General features: G+C 41.4%; 2 protein-coding genes across 2 annotated transcripts in view; both read right to left on the bottom strand.

Annotated features, from left to right (window-relative positions):
* PSMB2 (proteasome 20S subunit beta 2) overlaps positions 1-12408 on the bottom strand; it is a 34509-nt gene extending 22101 nt beyond the window's left edge. Inside the window, exons 1-3 of the mRNA XM_045978647.1 lie at positions 12207-12408; positions 4838-4960; positions 2300-2370 (exon numbers count right to left, since the gene is read on the bottom strand). Coding sequence (XP_045834603.1) covers positions 2300-2370; positions 4838-4960; positions 12207-12297 — 285 coding nt within the window. The 5' untranslated portion in view covers positions 12298-12408. The remainder of the gene's footprint in view (positions 1-2299; positions 2371-4837; positions 4961-12206) is intronic.
* On the bottom strand, positions 7389-8747 carry LOC123925449 (28S ribosomal protein S7, mitochondrial-like). Its single transcript, XM_045978637.1, has one exon. The coding sequence runs from the start codon at positions 8565-8567 to the stop codon at positions 7911-7913; it is 657 nt and encodes a 218-aa protein (XP_045834593.1). The 5' UTR covers positions 8568-8747; the 3' UTR covers positions 7389-7910.
* Positions 12409-17180: the final 4772 nt, after the last annotated feature.

Below are 17180 nucleotides of genomic sequence, written 5' to 3'. Positions count from 1 at the left end.
ACACACACACATACATACACACACACCAAACTAGGTATCAGACAATTTGAGCTATAGACACAAAGTTATACATGGGAACTGGATGACCCGAAATAAGTCTCATGTGCCACCTAGTGTGACTGCATAAATGAAGCAAATCTAGTGACTTCACACTTATTAGAAAGACTGAAAAAATATCATCACCTTTCTCCCCAGAATAAAATGACTAAAATATCAACTCATATGTTAGAGCTAACAATGTAAGTTGATAGAAGGGTGGGAGAGCAAAGGTTAGGGTGAGAACCATAGGCAGATGTAGTCAGTATTTATTAAAGCCCTATGTCACTGTCTACAAGGGGTATTTATTTGTTAAGACATCAAACATTTCTGCTAGGAGATTAACCAGATCCACTGCATTTACATGAAGCACACTGCCTGCCACTCTTATCTCAATTCTAAAAGGAGCTTAACTTACTTCATGTCTGCTATATTTATGACAAAATCTTTATTATGCCCAAAGCTGGAATTCTTATTCCAGTTCTGCCTGACAAGTCAAAGGAAGATTTTACACAGCAAGCCACAGCACACTCTTTACCAAACACCACAGGAATTTCTGAGAGGCAGGAAAGGCCTTATCTGACCCATTTTCCTCTCTCACAGAGCATTGAACAAGAAAAGGCCACTGACCTTTTACCCAGATCAAAACAATATAGGTAAATCTATCTCCTTCTCACCAAAATATCTTCAGCTTCCCTTCAAACGTCATGATCCTTGTATTGCACAAGCCCCTGGGTCAAAGGTAGCACTGAGAAAATGAGGTTCTATTTATTAAGACATTCTGATGTAACTTAAAAAAACAAACAAACAAACAATGCCTCTACTTTAGATTTCTGTCATAGTTCAGCTTAAGCAAGTGCAGATGAAACTAAAACCACAGTAAAAATATGAATAGCACTGATGCTCTAGAAACACTACTGAAAAATCAAGGAGCTGACATAAGGCAGAACAGTCAAGTAATGATGGCACCATTAGTGTAACTTTGTCGGACCTGCTGTGTGACCTGGAGCTAGTCCTTTTCCCACTTTATGCCATTCATTCCGAATCAGTGATAGAGAGTTAACTACTATATATCTCAGTGGAATAGTGAGTAGATTAAATTATTAAGCAAAATGCTTTGGGCAAAAGTCATATGAATGTTAAATATTACGATTTACAAGCATTCATTTTCCTAGCACTCCTGTGGGGTTAGGAAGTTATCTCGATTTCATAGATGAGTAAACAGGCACAGGGGGTAAGGTCACATGGTATGGCTCCATTTACTTAGTTCCCGTGGGAAGGGAATAACACACACCTTTAGCAATCATATGAGCTTTCTTGGCATATCCTCCACAATCTTTAATACATTCAATCCTTAACTTAATGTTGCCATTTTTTAACATGCTGTCCAGGGAACAAAAACAGCTCTAAGATAGCAACAAGGCCTAAGTAAGTGAAGATGAATAAATTTGTGTGCTTTGGCAAGAATAATCACAGAAAGACACATAATCTTAAAATGAAATTTGTGGGCGCCTGGGTGGCTCAGTCAGTTAAGCTTCTGCCTTTGGCACAGGTCATGGTCCTGCGGTTGTGGGATCAAGTCTCAAATCGGGCTCCCTGCTCAGCAGGGAGTCTGTTTCTCCCTCTACCCACCTGCCCCCTGCTTGTGATCTCTCTCTCTCTCAAATAAATAAAATCTTAAAAGAAAAAAAAGATGAAACTTGCACTGTTATTTCTTTTTTTTTTTTAAAGATTTTATTTTATTTATTTGACAGAGAGCGATCACAAGTAGGCACAGAGGCAGGCAAAGAGAGAGGGGGAAGCAAGCTCCCCACTGAGAAGAGAGCCCGATGCGGGACTCGATCCCAGGACCCTGAGATCGTGACCTGAGCTGAAGGCAAGAGGCTTAACCCACTGAGCCACCCAGGCTCCCCTGCATTGTTATTTTCAAAGTTTCACCTCCGCTACCACATAAGAACCTTCAGCCACTAGAATTAAGGAACATAATTTGCTATGAAAACTTTAAAAAAATTTTAAAGGCTTTTATAGGCCTTCATATTGGTGTACTCCATCCAAATTCTCTGGGAGTGTATTTGCCCTTCGGGCTTTAATTAGCAACTATGCAGAAAAAGAAAAGTCCATAGAGACTGAAGAATGAACAAGTACCAAGAAGAATGGCTTAGGAAGTCCAAAAAAGGGCAAAAATGCTACCCATGTATAGTAAGATACAGAAGCACAGAAGATTTTTCTGCTTTCATGTAAGGCTGCTTGATATATTGCTCACCCGACTCCGAAGACAATCTGCCAGGTTTCGGCGTGTGAAATTAGCTGCTGCTGTGGGAGACAATTCATAACCTGGTACAAGAGACAAACAGTCATACTTAAAGTGAAGCTGCTGGAATAACAGCACCCCAAATCATTCCACTACTCCTGTTTTCACATCCTTCCATTCTCTGTACACCCAGAGTCAGACTGGTTTCCTCTATAGAAGGAAGGGGGTACAAACACATAGGTATTGGAGAAAAAAGAAAGAGGTTTCGAGATGCTGATTTTTAAAGTTGATTTTTAAAAAGAATATTGGGAAAAGAGAGGCTAGAAGTTAGGAGTGGTCATACTTTATAAGGTTTTCTTTAAAAAAATAAATAAGTTTATTAAATATGATTTTCAAAAGTACAAGCAACAGGAAAAAAAAACGTTTCCATCACTATCTGCAACATTTCTAAAAATGGGAGTATCACAAGCATAAAAACTTCTAAAAAAAAAAGTTGTAATGACAACAAAACTACAGCCCAGAGGAATGCCATCAGGTGTGCGTTTAATAATGCGCTCTCTCCGGGACTTAACCCCCGCCCCCAGTAAAATGGGACTAAAGCCAAAAGCCAAGAAAGACCCTCGACTGCAGACCCAGGCGTAAATTGCAACTTTAGAAAGACAGACAGCAAGTGGTTATTATCAAACACCAGCGCTACAGTAGGTAAGGTTTGGTACATGTGCTGCTGAAGCAAGCACAGCAGGTAAGATTTAGATTAAAATTCTAACAATTACTTACTGAACAGCAGCTATGTTTCAGGGTCTGTGCCAGGTGCTTTCACAGTTTATTAAACTTCATCCTCACAACCAGTCTATTAGTCCATATTAAATTATAATGCAAGCAACTGTGAACAAGTAGGAATACTTTTCAATTCTCCACCTAATCCCCTAAACACCACTAAGGATTTGACAGTCATCTTAAAGGCAGAAAAGTCTGATGCCTATTTACATATAGATTTTTTCCTCCTTTCCCTTATTTTAGCTCAGTTCTTGACCTTTAATATGCGTAAGAATTACTGTGTAGGGTTATGTAAACAAAACTACACTTGACAGGTAATTTAAAAGATTTTATTTATGTTTTTTTAAAAAGATTTCATTTATTTCTTTGACAGACAGAGACACAAAGAGAGAGGGAACACAAGCAGGGGAGGGGGACAGGGAGAAGCACGCCTTCTGCTGAGCAGGGAGCCTGATGCAGGGCTTGATCCCAGGACCTGGGGATCATGATCTGAGCTGAAGGCAGATGCTTAATGACTGAGCCACCCAGGCGCCCCAATTTAAAAGATTTTAAAGGCCATTTTAACCACACATAATTTTTGTTTTGTGCACTGACTTTAAACCCTAACACCTACGCAATAAGCACCCCTCTCAACTCATTTACTCTCCCTCCCTCTCCCAGGACAGGACCGTGAAACACTGCTGTAGCTACTTGAGAAATATACTTGAGAAACAATACTGGCATCCCTCACCTGCCATGTAGGCATGAGGTAGAGAACCACTAAAAAATAACTCTTGAAATATTCTCAACTTGCTTAAACCTGAGTGCTACGTCCTTTAGGTTCTTTTTTCATCTTTGAATTCCCTGTGGTAATAGCCAGAGTGCTTAAGATAGAGGAGGCCTGCAAAAGTATTCATGGAACTAAATGTATGATGCTAAATTTGCTGCCTAAAATCTATATAAATGGGTCATATCTAGCCATTTTATACAATTATATTCAAATTAAGTTCTTTCACAGTTCCACATTGTATCAGGGCTGTGCATAAGTGTATTAAACTGAAGTAAGTAACTGAAGTAATGTCCCTTCTGCTAAGGTGTCACTATAAACTTCCCTGGATCATAAAGCTAGTGGCTAGTATTATGTGTTAGTGAGGCTTTCTCTAATGAGGAAATCCTAGTGAGGAATCCTCTAATAAGGATGACAGCTTATTAGCCCCAGAGGGAACTCACAAAAATCCTAATTACCTTCCTAGACAAGAATCTACCAGAAAGGCAAGGCAGAACTCTTCTATTACACTAAATCTCCTCCACAACTACACAGAGCATTAAGTTTACAAACACTTTACATATTATTCATTAATATTATTATTATCCCATTTTAGATGTAAGGAAAATAAAGACTCAAAGAAGCTAAGTGACTTGTCACATTAATAAAAAAATTGTAAAACCAAGTTTAACTGACGTCTTTCAGTTCTGAGGTTCAGATGTAATTTAGTCAAATAACATCCTCTGAAATATCTAACACTTAAAAAGTCTGATACTACCATGTTCATCTCCAAGGTGGACCTCAAGTATCAGTATTATAATGGTTCTCTTCTCAGCTCTGGGATTTTTGAAGAAAATTTTTAGGATCAGGAGGGTCTAGATAATGTTTTAAAAATTGGAAGATTGAAGTAAAAATATGACCACACTGGTCTGCTCATGTGTAGAACTGCCAGTAGTGAGTAAACTTTTAATTTCAGATTTAAAGTCAAAACATTCCAAAAACACAGCTACATTCCAAGTATTACCCACCATTTCGCATCTTATAAAGTTGCACATTTTTCTGAATATATTCTGCAAACTGTACAGTGTCTCCAGCCTCTCCAACACATAGGAGTAAGATTTTTTCACTCATCTTAAACATCTTGTCATGATCTGCTCAAAGAAAAAAAATAATGTTAAAAATTACGTCATCAGAAATTTACCACTATTACACAGGCAACCACAAACAAGTTTATCAATCACTATATTGAAAAATTTTACTAATCACTGTTTTTAGAAGACTTTAATGGGCAACTGTATTAATTATTCTCTTTCGCTTTCCATGTTAAACCCACTGGCCTATTTTATTAAGGTCAGTCTCAGTTGGAGAATATATTTGAAAGCTGAAAACTGAAAATACAGTTAAATACATTTGAAGGCCCCTGAAATGCAAAAACCGAACTTTCAAAGACTGAAGGAATCAAGCCAATGGCCATTATCTTTAGGTTCATGATTTCAAAGCCCTGAAATGTCTCTACATATACAAATGTTATTTTATTTATAAACACACAAAAGCATACATGAAGGACCAGTGCTACACTGAAAATTAAGGAGTCATCTCGAGAAAGAACAAAAAAATCAACTGAGAATATAAATTACCTTGAAAAGTAAATCAACACCAGCTCCAAAGCAAAGAGAAAATTATAATGCTAGAGCAAAAATTCTAATGAATATTTTAACACTATGCTATTTAAAAATACCTCAAAAATCCCAACAGTCTAATCTTTTTTTTTTTTTTTTTTTTTTATTTTATTTATTTATTTGACAGAGAGAGATCACAAGTAAACAGAGAGGCAGGCAGAGAGAGAGAGAGAGAGAGGGTAGCAGGCTCCCTGCTGAGCAGAGAGCCCGATGCGGGGCTCGATCCCAGGACCCTGAGATCATGACCTGAGCCGAAGGCAGCGGCCCAACCCACTGAGCCACCCAGGCGCCCCCCAACAGTCTAATCTTATCTAGTTGAACCAGACTCATTCAGATTACACAGATAAATATTCAGATAGCAGTTAGTGCCTAAGGAAGAAAACTCCAAACTCAGCCTGTAGCTTCCGAAAAAGCCTAAATCTCCCTATCTCACTCTCACTTTCACTTTTCATTTTTCAAATAGTGCTGAATAATCTTCCCTGGGAGACATGTTTCCTGTCTGAAAGCTTCTGAAATATCAAAATCCCTTAATAGGATTTAAAGAACAAAATGCTACAGTCAAATATTCTACAAGTGTTTCAAAGTTGTAGAACCACAATGTGGCTTCTTAGACTTGGGGGGAAAAAAACACACAAATTGTACCAGCAGAGAGTATCAAACTGCCTTGCAATTCCTGAACAAACACACTTCCATGTGTTGTAGGCTACAGATAAAGACTGTTAGTTTGCAAACATGGTCATAAGAGAAAAAAATTCAGGGCACCTGCGTGGCACAGTCAGTTAAGCAGCTGCCTTTGGTTCAGGTCATGATCCCAGGGTCCTGGGACAGAGTCCTGCATCAGCTCCACGCTCGGCAGGGAGTCTGCTTCTCCTTCTGCCCCCACATCCCAAAAGATTATAAAATAACTCTCATAAAAAATAAAATCTTTTTTAAAAAATTCACTTATGGATAAGAAAAAGGACCAGAAAAGTATTAGATGCCACTGGCATCTAAGTTCTTGCCAGTGGCAAGAGTATGGGCAAATTTTCATTTCTTTCTTTTTATTAGCATTTCCTAAAATGCCCTGTATCATTTTTGTAAGAACACATTACTTAATAAGCTTGCATTCTTTCTTTTTTTTTTTTTAAGGATTTTATTTATTTATATGACAGAGACAAGAGCAAAGTAGGCAGAGCAACAAGCAGAGCGAGAGGGAGAAGCAGGCTCTCCGCTAAGCAGGGAACCCAACGTGGGGCTCAATCCCAGGACCCTGGGATCATGGCCTGAGCTGAAGGCCGCTGTCTAATCGACAGAGCCACCCAGGTGCCCCTATTATTTTCATAATGAGAAAAAAAAAAGCTGGTTTTTTAAATTTTTTTTTAAAGATTTATTTATTTATTTGACAGACAGAGATCACAAGCAGGCAGAGAGTCAGGCAGAGAGAGAGGAGGAAGCAGGCCTCCTGTTGAACAGAGAGCCCGACGTGGGGCTCGATCCCAGGACCTTGGAATCATGATCCAAGCCGAAGGCAGAGGCTTTAACCCACTGAGCCACCCAGACGCCCCTTTTCTGTTTTTTTTTTTAAAGATTTTATTTATTTATTTGAGAGAGAGGAAAAGCACAGACGGAGAGGAAGAGGGAGAAGCAAAACTCCCCAATCAGCAGAGAGCCCAACTCAGGGCTTGATCCCAGGACTCTGAGATCACAACCTGAGCCGAAGGCAGACACTTAACCAACTGAGCCACCCAGGTGCCCCCCAAAAAAGTTGTTTTTATTTTGGAAAGAAAAAACTTGTTTATATAGAATTAATGTCCCATTAAGAAAAAATGCTAAAATTTTAGGCAGTAAACTGTTCAATTTTGAAATGAATTCAATACAAGGCCAAAAGTGTATTTTTTGTTTGTTTGTTTGTTTGTTTTCACACCAGAAACTGCTTTTTATATCCATCTTGTACAAGGACCACTTCGGAAACAAACAAATTTCCAGTCGATTTTAGTAAACGGCAGGTACCACCACACACGCTACACCAGTTCAGGGGGAGAATTTTCTAATAAACCTTTTCTAACATTAAAACTGCTTCCTTTCTTATCTTCCAAAGTTCTACCCTGAATAGAGGAAGAGAAGCTGGATGGGCCCGAAGTACCTGGGGGAAATCCAAATTGAAACGTTCCTGCTTTATGAGGAGCTGGGACAGGAAAGCAAGTTCTAGCCCCCAAAGAAAGGACTGATGAGCATGAATATGTTGCTCCCCGCTTACAAGGCCTGCATGCCCTTAAAGAGGAACCAATTCGGCGACAAGGGGTTTTTGCCATGACAGTGGCTCCCACTGTGAAGTGGCTCCCACTTCGTGCAGCAGAGCGCCACGCCTCCCCCTACCACCAGCGGTAGTGAGCCAGGGCACGGCTGGCCTCGGCCATCTTGTGCATGTCATGCTTCCTCTTGATCACAGGGCCCTGGTTGTGAAAAGCCTCCAGCAGCTCATGGACAACTTCTCCGGCATCAGCGTCCGCCGGTGCTTCTTCTCCCTGCACTCCGTGATCATCCACTTCATGGCCAAGAAGCGACGACGCCGGTCGGGAAGTGGCACAGGGACCTGGTAGAAATGGCCGCCTCTGAGGATGGGCACCAGCCCTATCACAGGCTCACAGTTCTTCAGAGCTTGGTCGAAGGTGGTGTAGGGGTTGCGTTCGATGGTTGCCTGTTCCTCAGCAGAAGCAGCATGGTACTTCTCAAACTGCTTCCTCTTCACAGCTTCCAGAGTCTGTGTCATGAGGGATCTGGCCAGTACTTTGTTTCCTCCTTTCATCATCATGTTGGTGAATTTGCTGATCATGGGTTCTTCAAACACAGAGCCCGTTTTCGCTGCTGGGGCAGCTTTGATAAGCTGAGTCTTCCTGAGTTCCTGTTCACACTTCTCCTCCTCAGTCAGCTCCGCCAAGGGCTTGCGGTAATACTCCTTGTCAGTCTGTGGATGCCTGTATTCAGGACTATAGCGGCTCCACCTCACCTGGGTTAGCCCTGGAAGCCGTGGGACAGCACTCCGCAGGCCCAGCGCCAGGACCGACCACCCTCGCGCAACCTTCCCCACGGGGGCAGCCATCTTGGCTGGCCACCCAAAAGTGTGTTTTAAACATTTATTGTGTGTCCAGTGAGTAGTAAAAGGGAGGTGTTATAAATGCTAATGGCTCTCTGAGGATACAGCCTGCATAACACTAGGGAATTTCTGATCCTTGACAAAGAACTTAAAAAATCGACACAGATGAAACTATGGAAAACAAATTGAACATCAGCATACAATACTGTGAAAGGCCAACTATACTAGAACCCATTAGACTTTAGTTATTTTTATTTTTTTAAAGTAGGCTCTGCAACGAAGGTGAGGCTTGAACTCACAACCCCAAGATCAAGAGTTGCATGCTCTAATAACTGATCCAGATGCCCCAATAGACCTATATTATAATCTGGACTCAGCACTCTGAACTTGGGCTCTAGTTTCCAAGTGTATAAAATGGTTATACTATTACTTACCCTACCTGGTACACAGGGAAAACTACACATGAACAATATCACATATTCAGTATTAGTCAGTGTAGCTCAGATTACACATGCTATATGAATTCAGGGAAAAAAAAGCATTTCTGTGTGGGTTTAAGTGCTCTGAGTAATTTATATTTTTCAATGACTTTATTTTTATTTATTTGAGAGCAAGAGAGAGAGTACAAGCAGGGGGAGGGGCAGAGGGTGGGAGAAGCAGACTCCCTGCTAAATAGGAAGCCTGACGTGGGACTCAATCCCAGGATCCCAGGATAATCACCTGAGCTGAAGGAAGATGCTTAACTCACTGAGCCACCCAGGCGCCTTGCTCTGAGAAATGAAAAAGCAATTCTATACAGACCAAGAGACAAGAGACATGAATTGTAGCATATAATTAAACTGAAGATGTGGGGCACTTTCATAACAAGGAATTCCTGGGAAATACCTTCTCTATATCAAAATATCTTAAAAAAGTGACAAACCAAAAAAAAATTATTGGAATTATCATTCTTATTTTATACTTGGAGAAAATAAATCCCAAAAGGTTATCCATTTTCAGCATTCTGCTTACCCTACCTAAGTTCCCTCATGAAATGAAAGGTAGGAAAAGTCCTCGTAGAATTTCAAAGCTCCTATCATAAAACATTTTATACCAGAAAAGACTACAGGGAAAATAAGATTTGAGTGCAATTATTTCCAACCCATTTTTCAAGAACTAACTCAAATTCATCTTTCTTCCATACAACAGTGATCTTTCTTTTCTCTGAATACCCTTAGGCTTTATGCCTGAAATCATTAATTTAAAAACTAATACTGACTAGTGATACTTCTTTTATCATACAAAATCATCTTGTAGTACTGATTTCCTTGTTTTCTTTTCTTTTTTTTTTTTTAAGATTTTATTTATTTATTTGACAGAGATCACAAGTAGGCAGAGAGGCAGGCAGAGAGAGAGAGGAGGAAGCAGGCTCCCTGCAGAGCAGAGAGCCCGATGTGGGGCTCGATCCCAGGACCCTGGGATCATGACCTGAGCCGAAGGCAGAGGCTTTAACCCACTGAGCCACCCAGGTGCCCCTGATTTCCTTGTTTTCTTAATGTCTTATAGCCCTGTGCGGGTTATACAGAGTACCTGTAAAGGTATTGACTTGGTTATTGTCCTACCCAGACACTGCTTCATCCTAAACTCACCTGTATATCAAAGTATCAAAGTATCAAAGTATATCAAAATACCTTAGTATTCAAAATAATAGAGAGATTTGCCCTCAAAACAAACTGACTCCTTTGGAAAGCATGATTTACAAATAAAACTTCTAGGGGCACCTAGGTGGCTCAGATAGTTGTGTCTGCTTTCTGCTCAGGTCATGATCCCAGGGTCCTGGGAGCCAGCCCCATATCAGGCTCCCTGCTTAGCAGGGGGCATGCTTCTCCCTCTCCCTCTGCTCCCCTGCTCCTACACTCACTTGCTCTATCTCAAATAAAAAAATAAAATTTAAAAAAAAAAAAAAAAGAGGGGCGCCTGGGTGGCTCAGTGGGTTAAAGCTTCTGCCTTCAGCTCAGGTCATGATCCCGGGGTCCTGGGATCGAGCCCCACATCGGGCTCTCTGCTCTGCGGGGAGCCTGCGTCCTCCTCTCTCTCTGCCTGCCTCTCTGCCTAGTTGTGATTTCTCTGTCAAATAAATAAAATATTAAAAAAAAAAAGAAGAAGAATGAAAGAACAGAACTCAAGCAGAGTCCCTCAGTATTCTTTCCATCTCCCCAAGTGATGACAGCCTGACAATCAGATGCCTGTTGCTTATAAAAGCAGTAATGGACACATACTTCAGAAAATTCCAGATTTAGCAGTTTTCCTTTCCTTAAACCAAAGATGAACTATACCTGCCTTTTCAAAGCCTTCCCTAATCTCTACAACCAGAAAGAATCTCTTCTTCCTCTACATTACCCAAGAAGTTTTTTTTTCATATGTAGCATAATTTTCAAGCTTGTACTATAATTATTTGTACACGTATTTGAGTCCATTATTAAACTGTAACTTCCTTTCAGATACAGGCCACATCTTATTCTTCTTGCATCCCTTCGGAACCTAGCACTGGTAGTGGGCAACAAAGGTGTCAAAACACATGTATATTTGTCAAATAAACATGAAGCCATCTGAGCCAAAGCATAATACTTTTTCAACAGTAGCATGCCTGTGATCAATCACGAAAGCACACTCAAGATTCCATAGGTCAACAAGCAAAATCTTTAAAAAATTATTAAGTACTGACTATGGGGAGACAGTACAGTATAGCAGTTATGGGCAAAGGATCTGAGTCAAATTGCATAGGTCTGAACCTGGGTTCTGCCTCCTGTGGTCTTAGGCAACTTTCTTAATCCTAGGCCTCAGAACTAACATCTGTAAAATGGCAATATGATAGTGATCTTAAAAGGTTAAATGAAATAATGTCAATCACTTAAAATAGCACCTACTTAAGTCCTTAGTATTATTAGTATTATTACTACTATTTGTCACTGCATTAAGCATTTGCACCAAACTGTTTCACTCCATACTCACAACACGCTTGTGAGGTTGGTATTAATAACCTGACTTAACAGATGAACAAATCTGGCCACCGTGAAAAACTTGTAAAAAGTCACAAAGAAATTTAAGTCATGAGACTCCAATCTGCGAACTCCACTAACTACTTAAATACAAGGAAAACTAGGCAGCCAGTGCCCCGGAAAACTGGAAAAGGAGCATAAGAGCTGAGAAAGGGTAAGATACAGGTAGCGGAAGGGAAATGCCAAGTTTCTAGTCCCACAGTTTCAGTCTCCCCAGGATCCCATCTTACACCGCCAGCAAACTTATCTCATTAGCAGCGACAACAAAAAAACTTAAAGATTCGGGTATCTATGGAGCTTGGTGCCCGGCAGGCGCTTAAACACTTAAAAAAACTGAGTTCCCACAAGCACCTTGCGCCCAGCAAGCATTTAGCGAAGGCCGGAGCAGGGCACTACGTCGGAGACCTAGGAGGAGCGAATGCCAAGGCCCTAAGCTAGTCTGCCCGTCTCCTCCTTCTATAAAACATGCAAGGGCAGAGCAAGACACGCGGGGTTTCTAGACCTCCCTGGTGCTCACCGAACTCCCCGCCCCCCCCCCCCCCCCCCCGAGCTCCTTACGACTGCCCTTACACCCAGGCCCCGCCGGGCCTCCCCTGCTTCCTCTCACCGTCCTTCATCTGGACAATACTGCTAGCGGCCACCTGGTCGGAGGCGACAAGGACATAATCGGGGCCCTGGATGCCGATGAGGTACTCCATAGCGGCGGGAAGCCGAGAGGACAGTGTGGGACTCTCCGGCTTCTCGGCCTCACCGGTGAGACAGCACGGCCGAGCGAAGATTTCCTGCGACACAGGCCGCGCGACCGCCCGGGCCACCGGCGCTTTCGGATGACGCACAATTGTCGCGAGAGGTTGGAAAAGGGGAGAGGCTTTGGGCGTCTGGATACTTATCGCTCGCCTTTTGGCCGGTCGGTTTTCTCGTAAATCCGCTCTACAGGCTGCTTTTCTTAGGTAACGCCCAGTTTCTTTACTTATGAATTGAGTTTAAAACTCGTGTGGGAGTAAAATCACACACTGCAAATAAAGTGCCGAGCACGTGTGGGTGCCAAAAAGGCGTGCGTACATTCCTAAATGGTTGTTTCCCTTCGCTCGGTAAAATAAATCCAGAAACTCCCTTGAAAGCCAGATTACAGAAAAATAAGCTTGACGGGAGCCCTCGTTACATGCTTCACAAAAATAAAATATGGTTGCGTTAAAGATCTAAGCATGAAGACATTATAAAAGATCTTTACAGAGGTCCCAATTTCAAATTATATGCAATTGTCACTTCTGGTAACAGCGACTTGAAGGGAGGACTCTCACTTACTTTATACACATCTGTATTGTTTGAATGTTCTACAATGCTCATGTATTACTCATTTCTTATAAATAGGAACACGCTTGGCCATCTCTTTATATCTTGCAGCCATTCTGGGAAAATCTGAAATATTCCATGATTAGTTCCTGACATTCACAATTTGGTCTTCATGCCAGCCTTACTAGCTTCCTGAGAAATGGCAAAACAGTTGCAATTCTATTTCCAACACAACTCTGCAATTCATTTGCTCCTGCAGAAATCTGTAGTCCTCACTCCCTTCAGAATGTTTCTAACAGCTCTCTGCCTGTGAAGGAATATACAGCCTGAAGAGTTAGGGGCAACCCATCTATCATAGGATGGATGCCACGGGCAAATGAGGTCATTAAGTCAACCACACCACTAAGAACACAGATGCATCCATCATCCTAGAAAGATTCTTTTCTTCAACTCCACGGTGGAGGAAGTCTCTTGAGTCTCTCTCCTACCTCCCTTTCTCTTTGTGTGTGTTTGTACATTTTTTAATTGCAAAAAGTACACAGTTGTACCTAAACACAAATCATGCAGAAGAAATATAAATATCTCTCCTCCTTCCACCAGAGGTAACTACCCACCAGATATCTGTATCCTTCCAGACTTTTTTTTCCTTTGTACATACCAATATTCATTCATTCATTCATTCACAAAAGCTACAGCATTCTGAATTGGAAAATGAACCCTCTTCCCCCTAAAATAGACACAAGGGTCTTTAAAGCTGTATCTTCCCTCTTCCTCCCAGGAAATCCCCTTGAGTTAAGTCACACTAGATATTCTCTATTGGTATAAAAGAAAGTAGATTTTCAAGACCTAACTTGTACTATCTTACCAAAAATCAGGGAGAATCCTTTATCCACTTACAGTCTTAGAGTAGGGGTGCCTGGGTGGCTCAGTCAGATAGGCGTCTGCCTTAGGCTCAGGTCCTGATCCCAGGGTCATGGGAAGGAGCCCCAAGTTAGGTGCCCTGCTCACTGGGGAGCCCTGCTCAGTGAAGAGCCAGCTTCTCCCTCTCCCTCTGCAGCTCCCCCTGCTTATATTCTCTCTTGCTCATTCACTCTGTCTCAAATAAATAATAAATAAAAATCTTTAAAAAAAATAAAGTGTTTGAATAATTGAGTCTTAGAATAAGTGTCTGTGGAGGTTCCAGAAAAAGCATAATGTGGCCATCTCTTTCTGTAAAGGGCCAGACAATAAATATATTTGAATTTTTAGGTGAAATTGTATTGTCACAACTATTCAACATCGCCACTGTGTGTGGAAAGCAGCCATAGCCAATACCTAAATGAGCAAACATGGTTATAATCCAATAAAACTTTATTTACAACAGCAACAAAAAAAGATGGGGGAGAGGTGGATTGGCCCATGGGCCATAGTTTGCAGATCCTGATGGAGTGAGAGACCCATAAATCAACACCTAACTTGGCTCTAGCTCTACTTCTTCCAACCTTGCTGCAAAATGTATTGAGCCTCGATTTCCTTTTTTATAAAGGGACAATTAGAAGAGAGATTTGCTTTGTAATTCTCTTGAGATGGGGAGAAGGTGCAGGTTTTATTGGTTCCATGAGTATAAGGAACTATATCTGGTCCCTTCATGAACCCTGGGGAGTCTGGAAGTTTCTGAAAGAAGAATGACTACAGTGTACCTAGAGAGCATGACCGTAATATGGGAGGCTACCAGCTTTGCAACATTCCCAAGTCTGAGCTTGACATGGAAGCTCACACTCAAAAGACCCTGTGAGCTTAGACGATAGAGTTGGGACAATGGTAGACTGGAGATCAGAGGCCTATCCCTAAATATTCAGGAATGTTAATTTATCTGATGCTGTTGATGCCTGCCAATGGCCCTTTTACCCACCTGTGGTAGCTGCGACCCCTCAGGGGCTATACGTGTTTGTTGATACAACTCACAACTCTCCCTTTTTCCAGAGATTTCCCTCAATCATATGGGAGGCATCCTTGCCTGGGAGGCTATGCACCCATACCCATGCCCTAGCCAATGACTGATTGACACAAGGACAAAAGTCAATTCTCCTAACTATAAGTGGGATAGAGTTTGTCCTCCAGAGTTTCCCCATAGATCAGTCTAAAGCTAATCTCCAGGCAAGGCCACATTCTCACTTAGGTTTCTCACACCCTGCCCCTGGCCCTATCTTGCTTCTGTTACTCCCTTTCTCCCGAGAGCAGTTCCCCAATACATGATTTGAATAAACATGCTCATTCTGGTTCTGTATCTAGAAATTCAAACTAAAATATCTGGTGCCAAAAGTGATCCTAGAGAGCAGTCTCCAAGGGATTGCAGAATGAGAACACTCACTAGGTGGATGACAGTGAGGACACGACGCTGGTGGCAAAAGAAATATTCAGTCCCAAACCTGTAACACTATAATTCCTAAGACTTTCACCTGTGTTGAAGTGGAAGGACCTTTGTCAAAGGTGTTTTGAGTCATAGACAAACTGAAAAATCCATCACCAGAAGACCTGCATTACAAGAAATATTAAAGGAAGTCCTTCAAGTGGAAATGAGATTACACTGGACAAAAACCTGGATCTCCACAAAGGAATGAAGAGCTCTAGAAATGGTAACTCTGTGGACAAATTAAAAGACTTTATTTCTTGGGCGCCTGGGTGGCTCAGTGGGTTAAAGCCTCTGCTTTCGGCTCAGGTCATGATCCCAGGGTCCTGGGATCGAGGCCCACATCGGGCTCTCTGCTCAGCAGGGAGCCTGCTTCCCTTCCTCTCTCTCTGCCTGCCTCTCTGCCTACTTGTGATCTCTGTCTGTCAAGTAAATAAATAAAATCTTTAAAAAAAAAAAGACTTTATTTCTTATGATTTAAGTATCTTTAAAAAATAACTGGTGGTGGGGGTGCCTGGGTGGCTCAGTTGGTTAGGCATCCGACGACTCTTGATTTCAGCTCAGGTCGTGATCTCAAGGTGGTGAAATGGGGCGTTGTGTCAAGCTCTGCCCTGAGCCGGGAGTCTGCCTAACATTATTTCTCCCTCTCTCTGCCCCTCTGTGCTGTGCGTGTGCGTGCTCTCTCTCTCTCTCAAATAAATAAATAAACAAATCTTTAAATAAAAAAATCTTAAAAAAGTAAAAATAAATTAAATACATAAATCTTTTAAAATTTAAATCTTAAAAAAGTTTTTTAATTTAATTTGTTTATTTGACAGAGGAGAGAGAAATAGAGAGAGCACAAGCAGGGGGAGCAGCAGGCCCAGGGAGAAGCAGGCTCCCCACTGAGCAAGGAGCCCAGTATGGGACTCAATCCCAGGACCCTGGGTTCATGACCTGAGCTAAAGGCAGATGCTTAATCATCTGAGCCACCCAGACACCCCTAAGATTTTATTTTCAAGGGGTACCTGGATGGCTCTGTCCATTAACCATCTCCCTTTGGCTTAGGTCATGATCCCAGAGTTCTGGGATCAAGCCCCAAGTCAGGCTCCCTGCTCCATGGGAAGCCTGCTCTCCCTCTCTACCTGCTTGTGGTCACATGCACTCTCTCTCTTTCAAAATAAATAAATAAATCTTTAAAAAATATTTTATTTTCAAGTAATCTCTACACCCATCATGGGGCTCAAACTTACAACCCAGAGACTAAGAGACACATACTCTACCAACTGAGCTAGCCAGGCACCCCACCCATTTTAAATTTAAATACAAAGACTTGAGCATGAATGTTCATAACTGCTTTATTTGTAATAGGCCCAAACTGGAAAAGTTGGAGGGAGTCATGCTCATCGACAGATGAATGAATAACACATTGTCTTTCTGTACAATGGAATATTATTCAGAAAAGAAAAGAACTGTTGCTACATACAACAACGTAGAAAAACCTCAAAAGAATTATGCTGAGTCGAAAAAAAACAGACAAAATGAATACATGTATGATTTCATTTATATAAAATTCTAGAAACACAAACAAATTGATAGTGACAGAAAAGCTATATGTGGTTGCCTTAGATGGAGAGGGTGAGGAGGGATGGGATGAAAGTGTGCAATGGGCATGAGGAGGTTTTAGAGGGTTACGGACATGTTAATTATCTTGATTGTGGTTATGTAGACATACAGCAGAGATATTGAGAGTTCGGTTCTAGACCACTGTAGTAAACGAAAATCACAATAAAGCAAGTCAAATGAATTGTTTGGTTTCCCAGTGTACATGAAAGTTATGTTTACACTATACTATAGTCTATTAAAGGTGCAATACCATTATGTCTAAAATTGATGTACACACTCTTGAAAGATTTTATT

This window comes from Meles meles, chromosome 1, assembly GCF_922984935.1.
Source record: "Meles meles chromosome 1, mMelMel3.1 paternal haplotype, whole genome shotgun sequence".
NCBI lineage: Eukaryota > Metazoa > Chordata > Mammalia > Carnivora > Mustelidae > Meles > Meles meles.
The sequence above is the reverse complement of the archived record's forward strand: the minus strand, read 5'-3'. Positions and strand labels throughout refer to the sequence as shown.

Bases quoted from the DNA above. Each gene is read 5' to 3' on its own strand.
- LOC123925449 (XM_045978637.1), bottom strand. From the start codon at position 8,567: ATGGCTGCCCCCGTGGGGAAGGTTGCGCGAGGGTGGTCGGTCCTGGCG.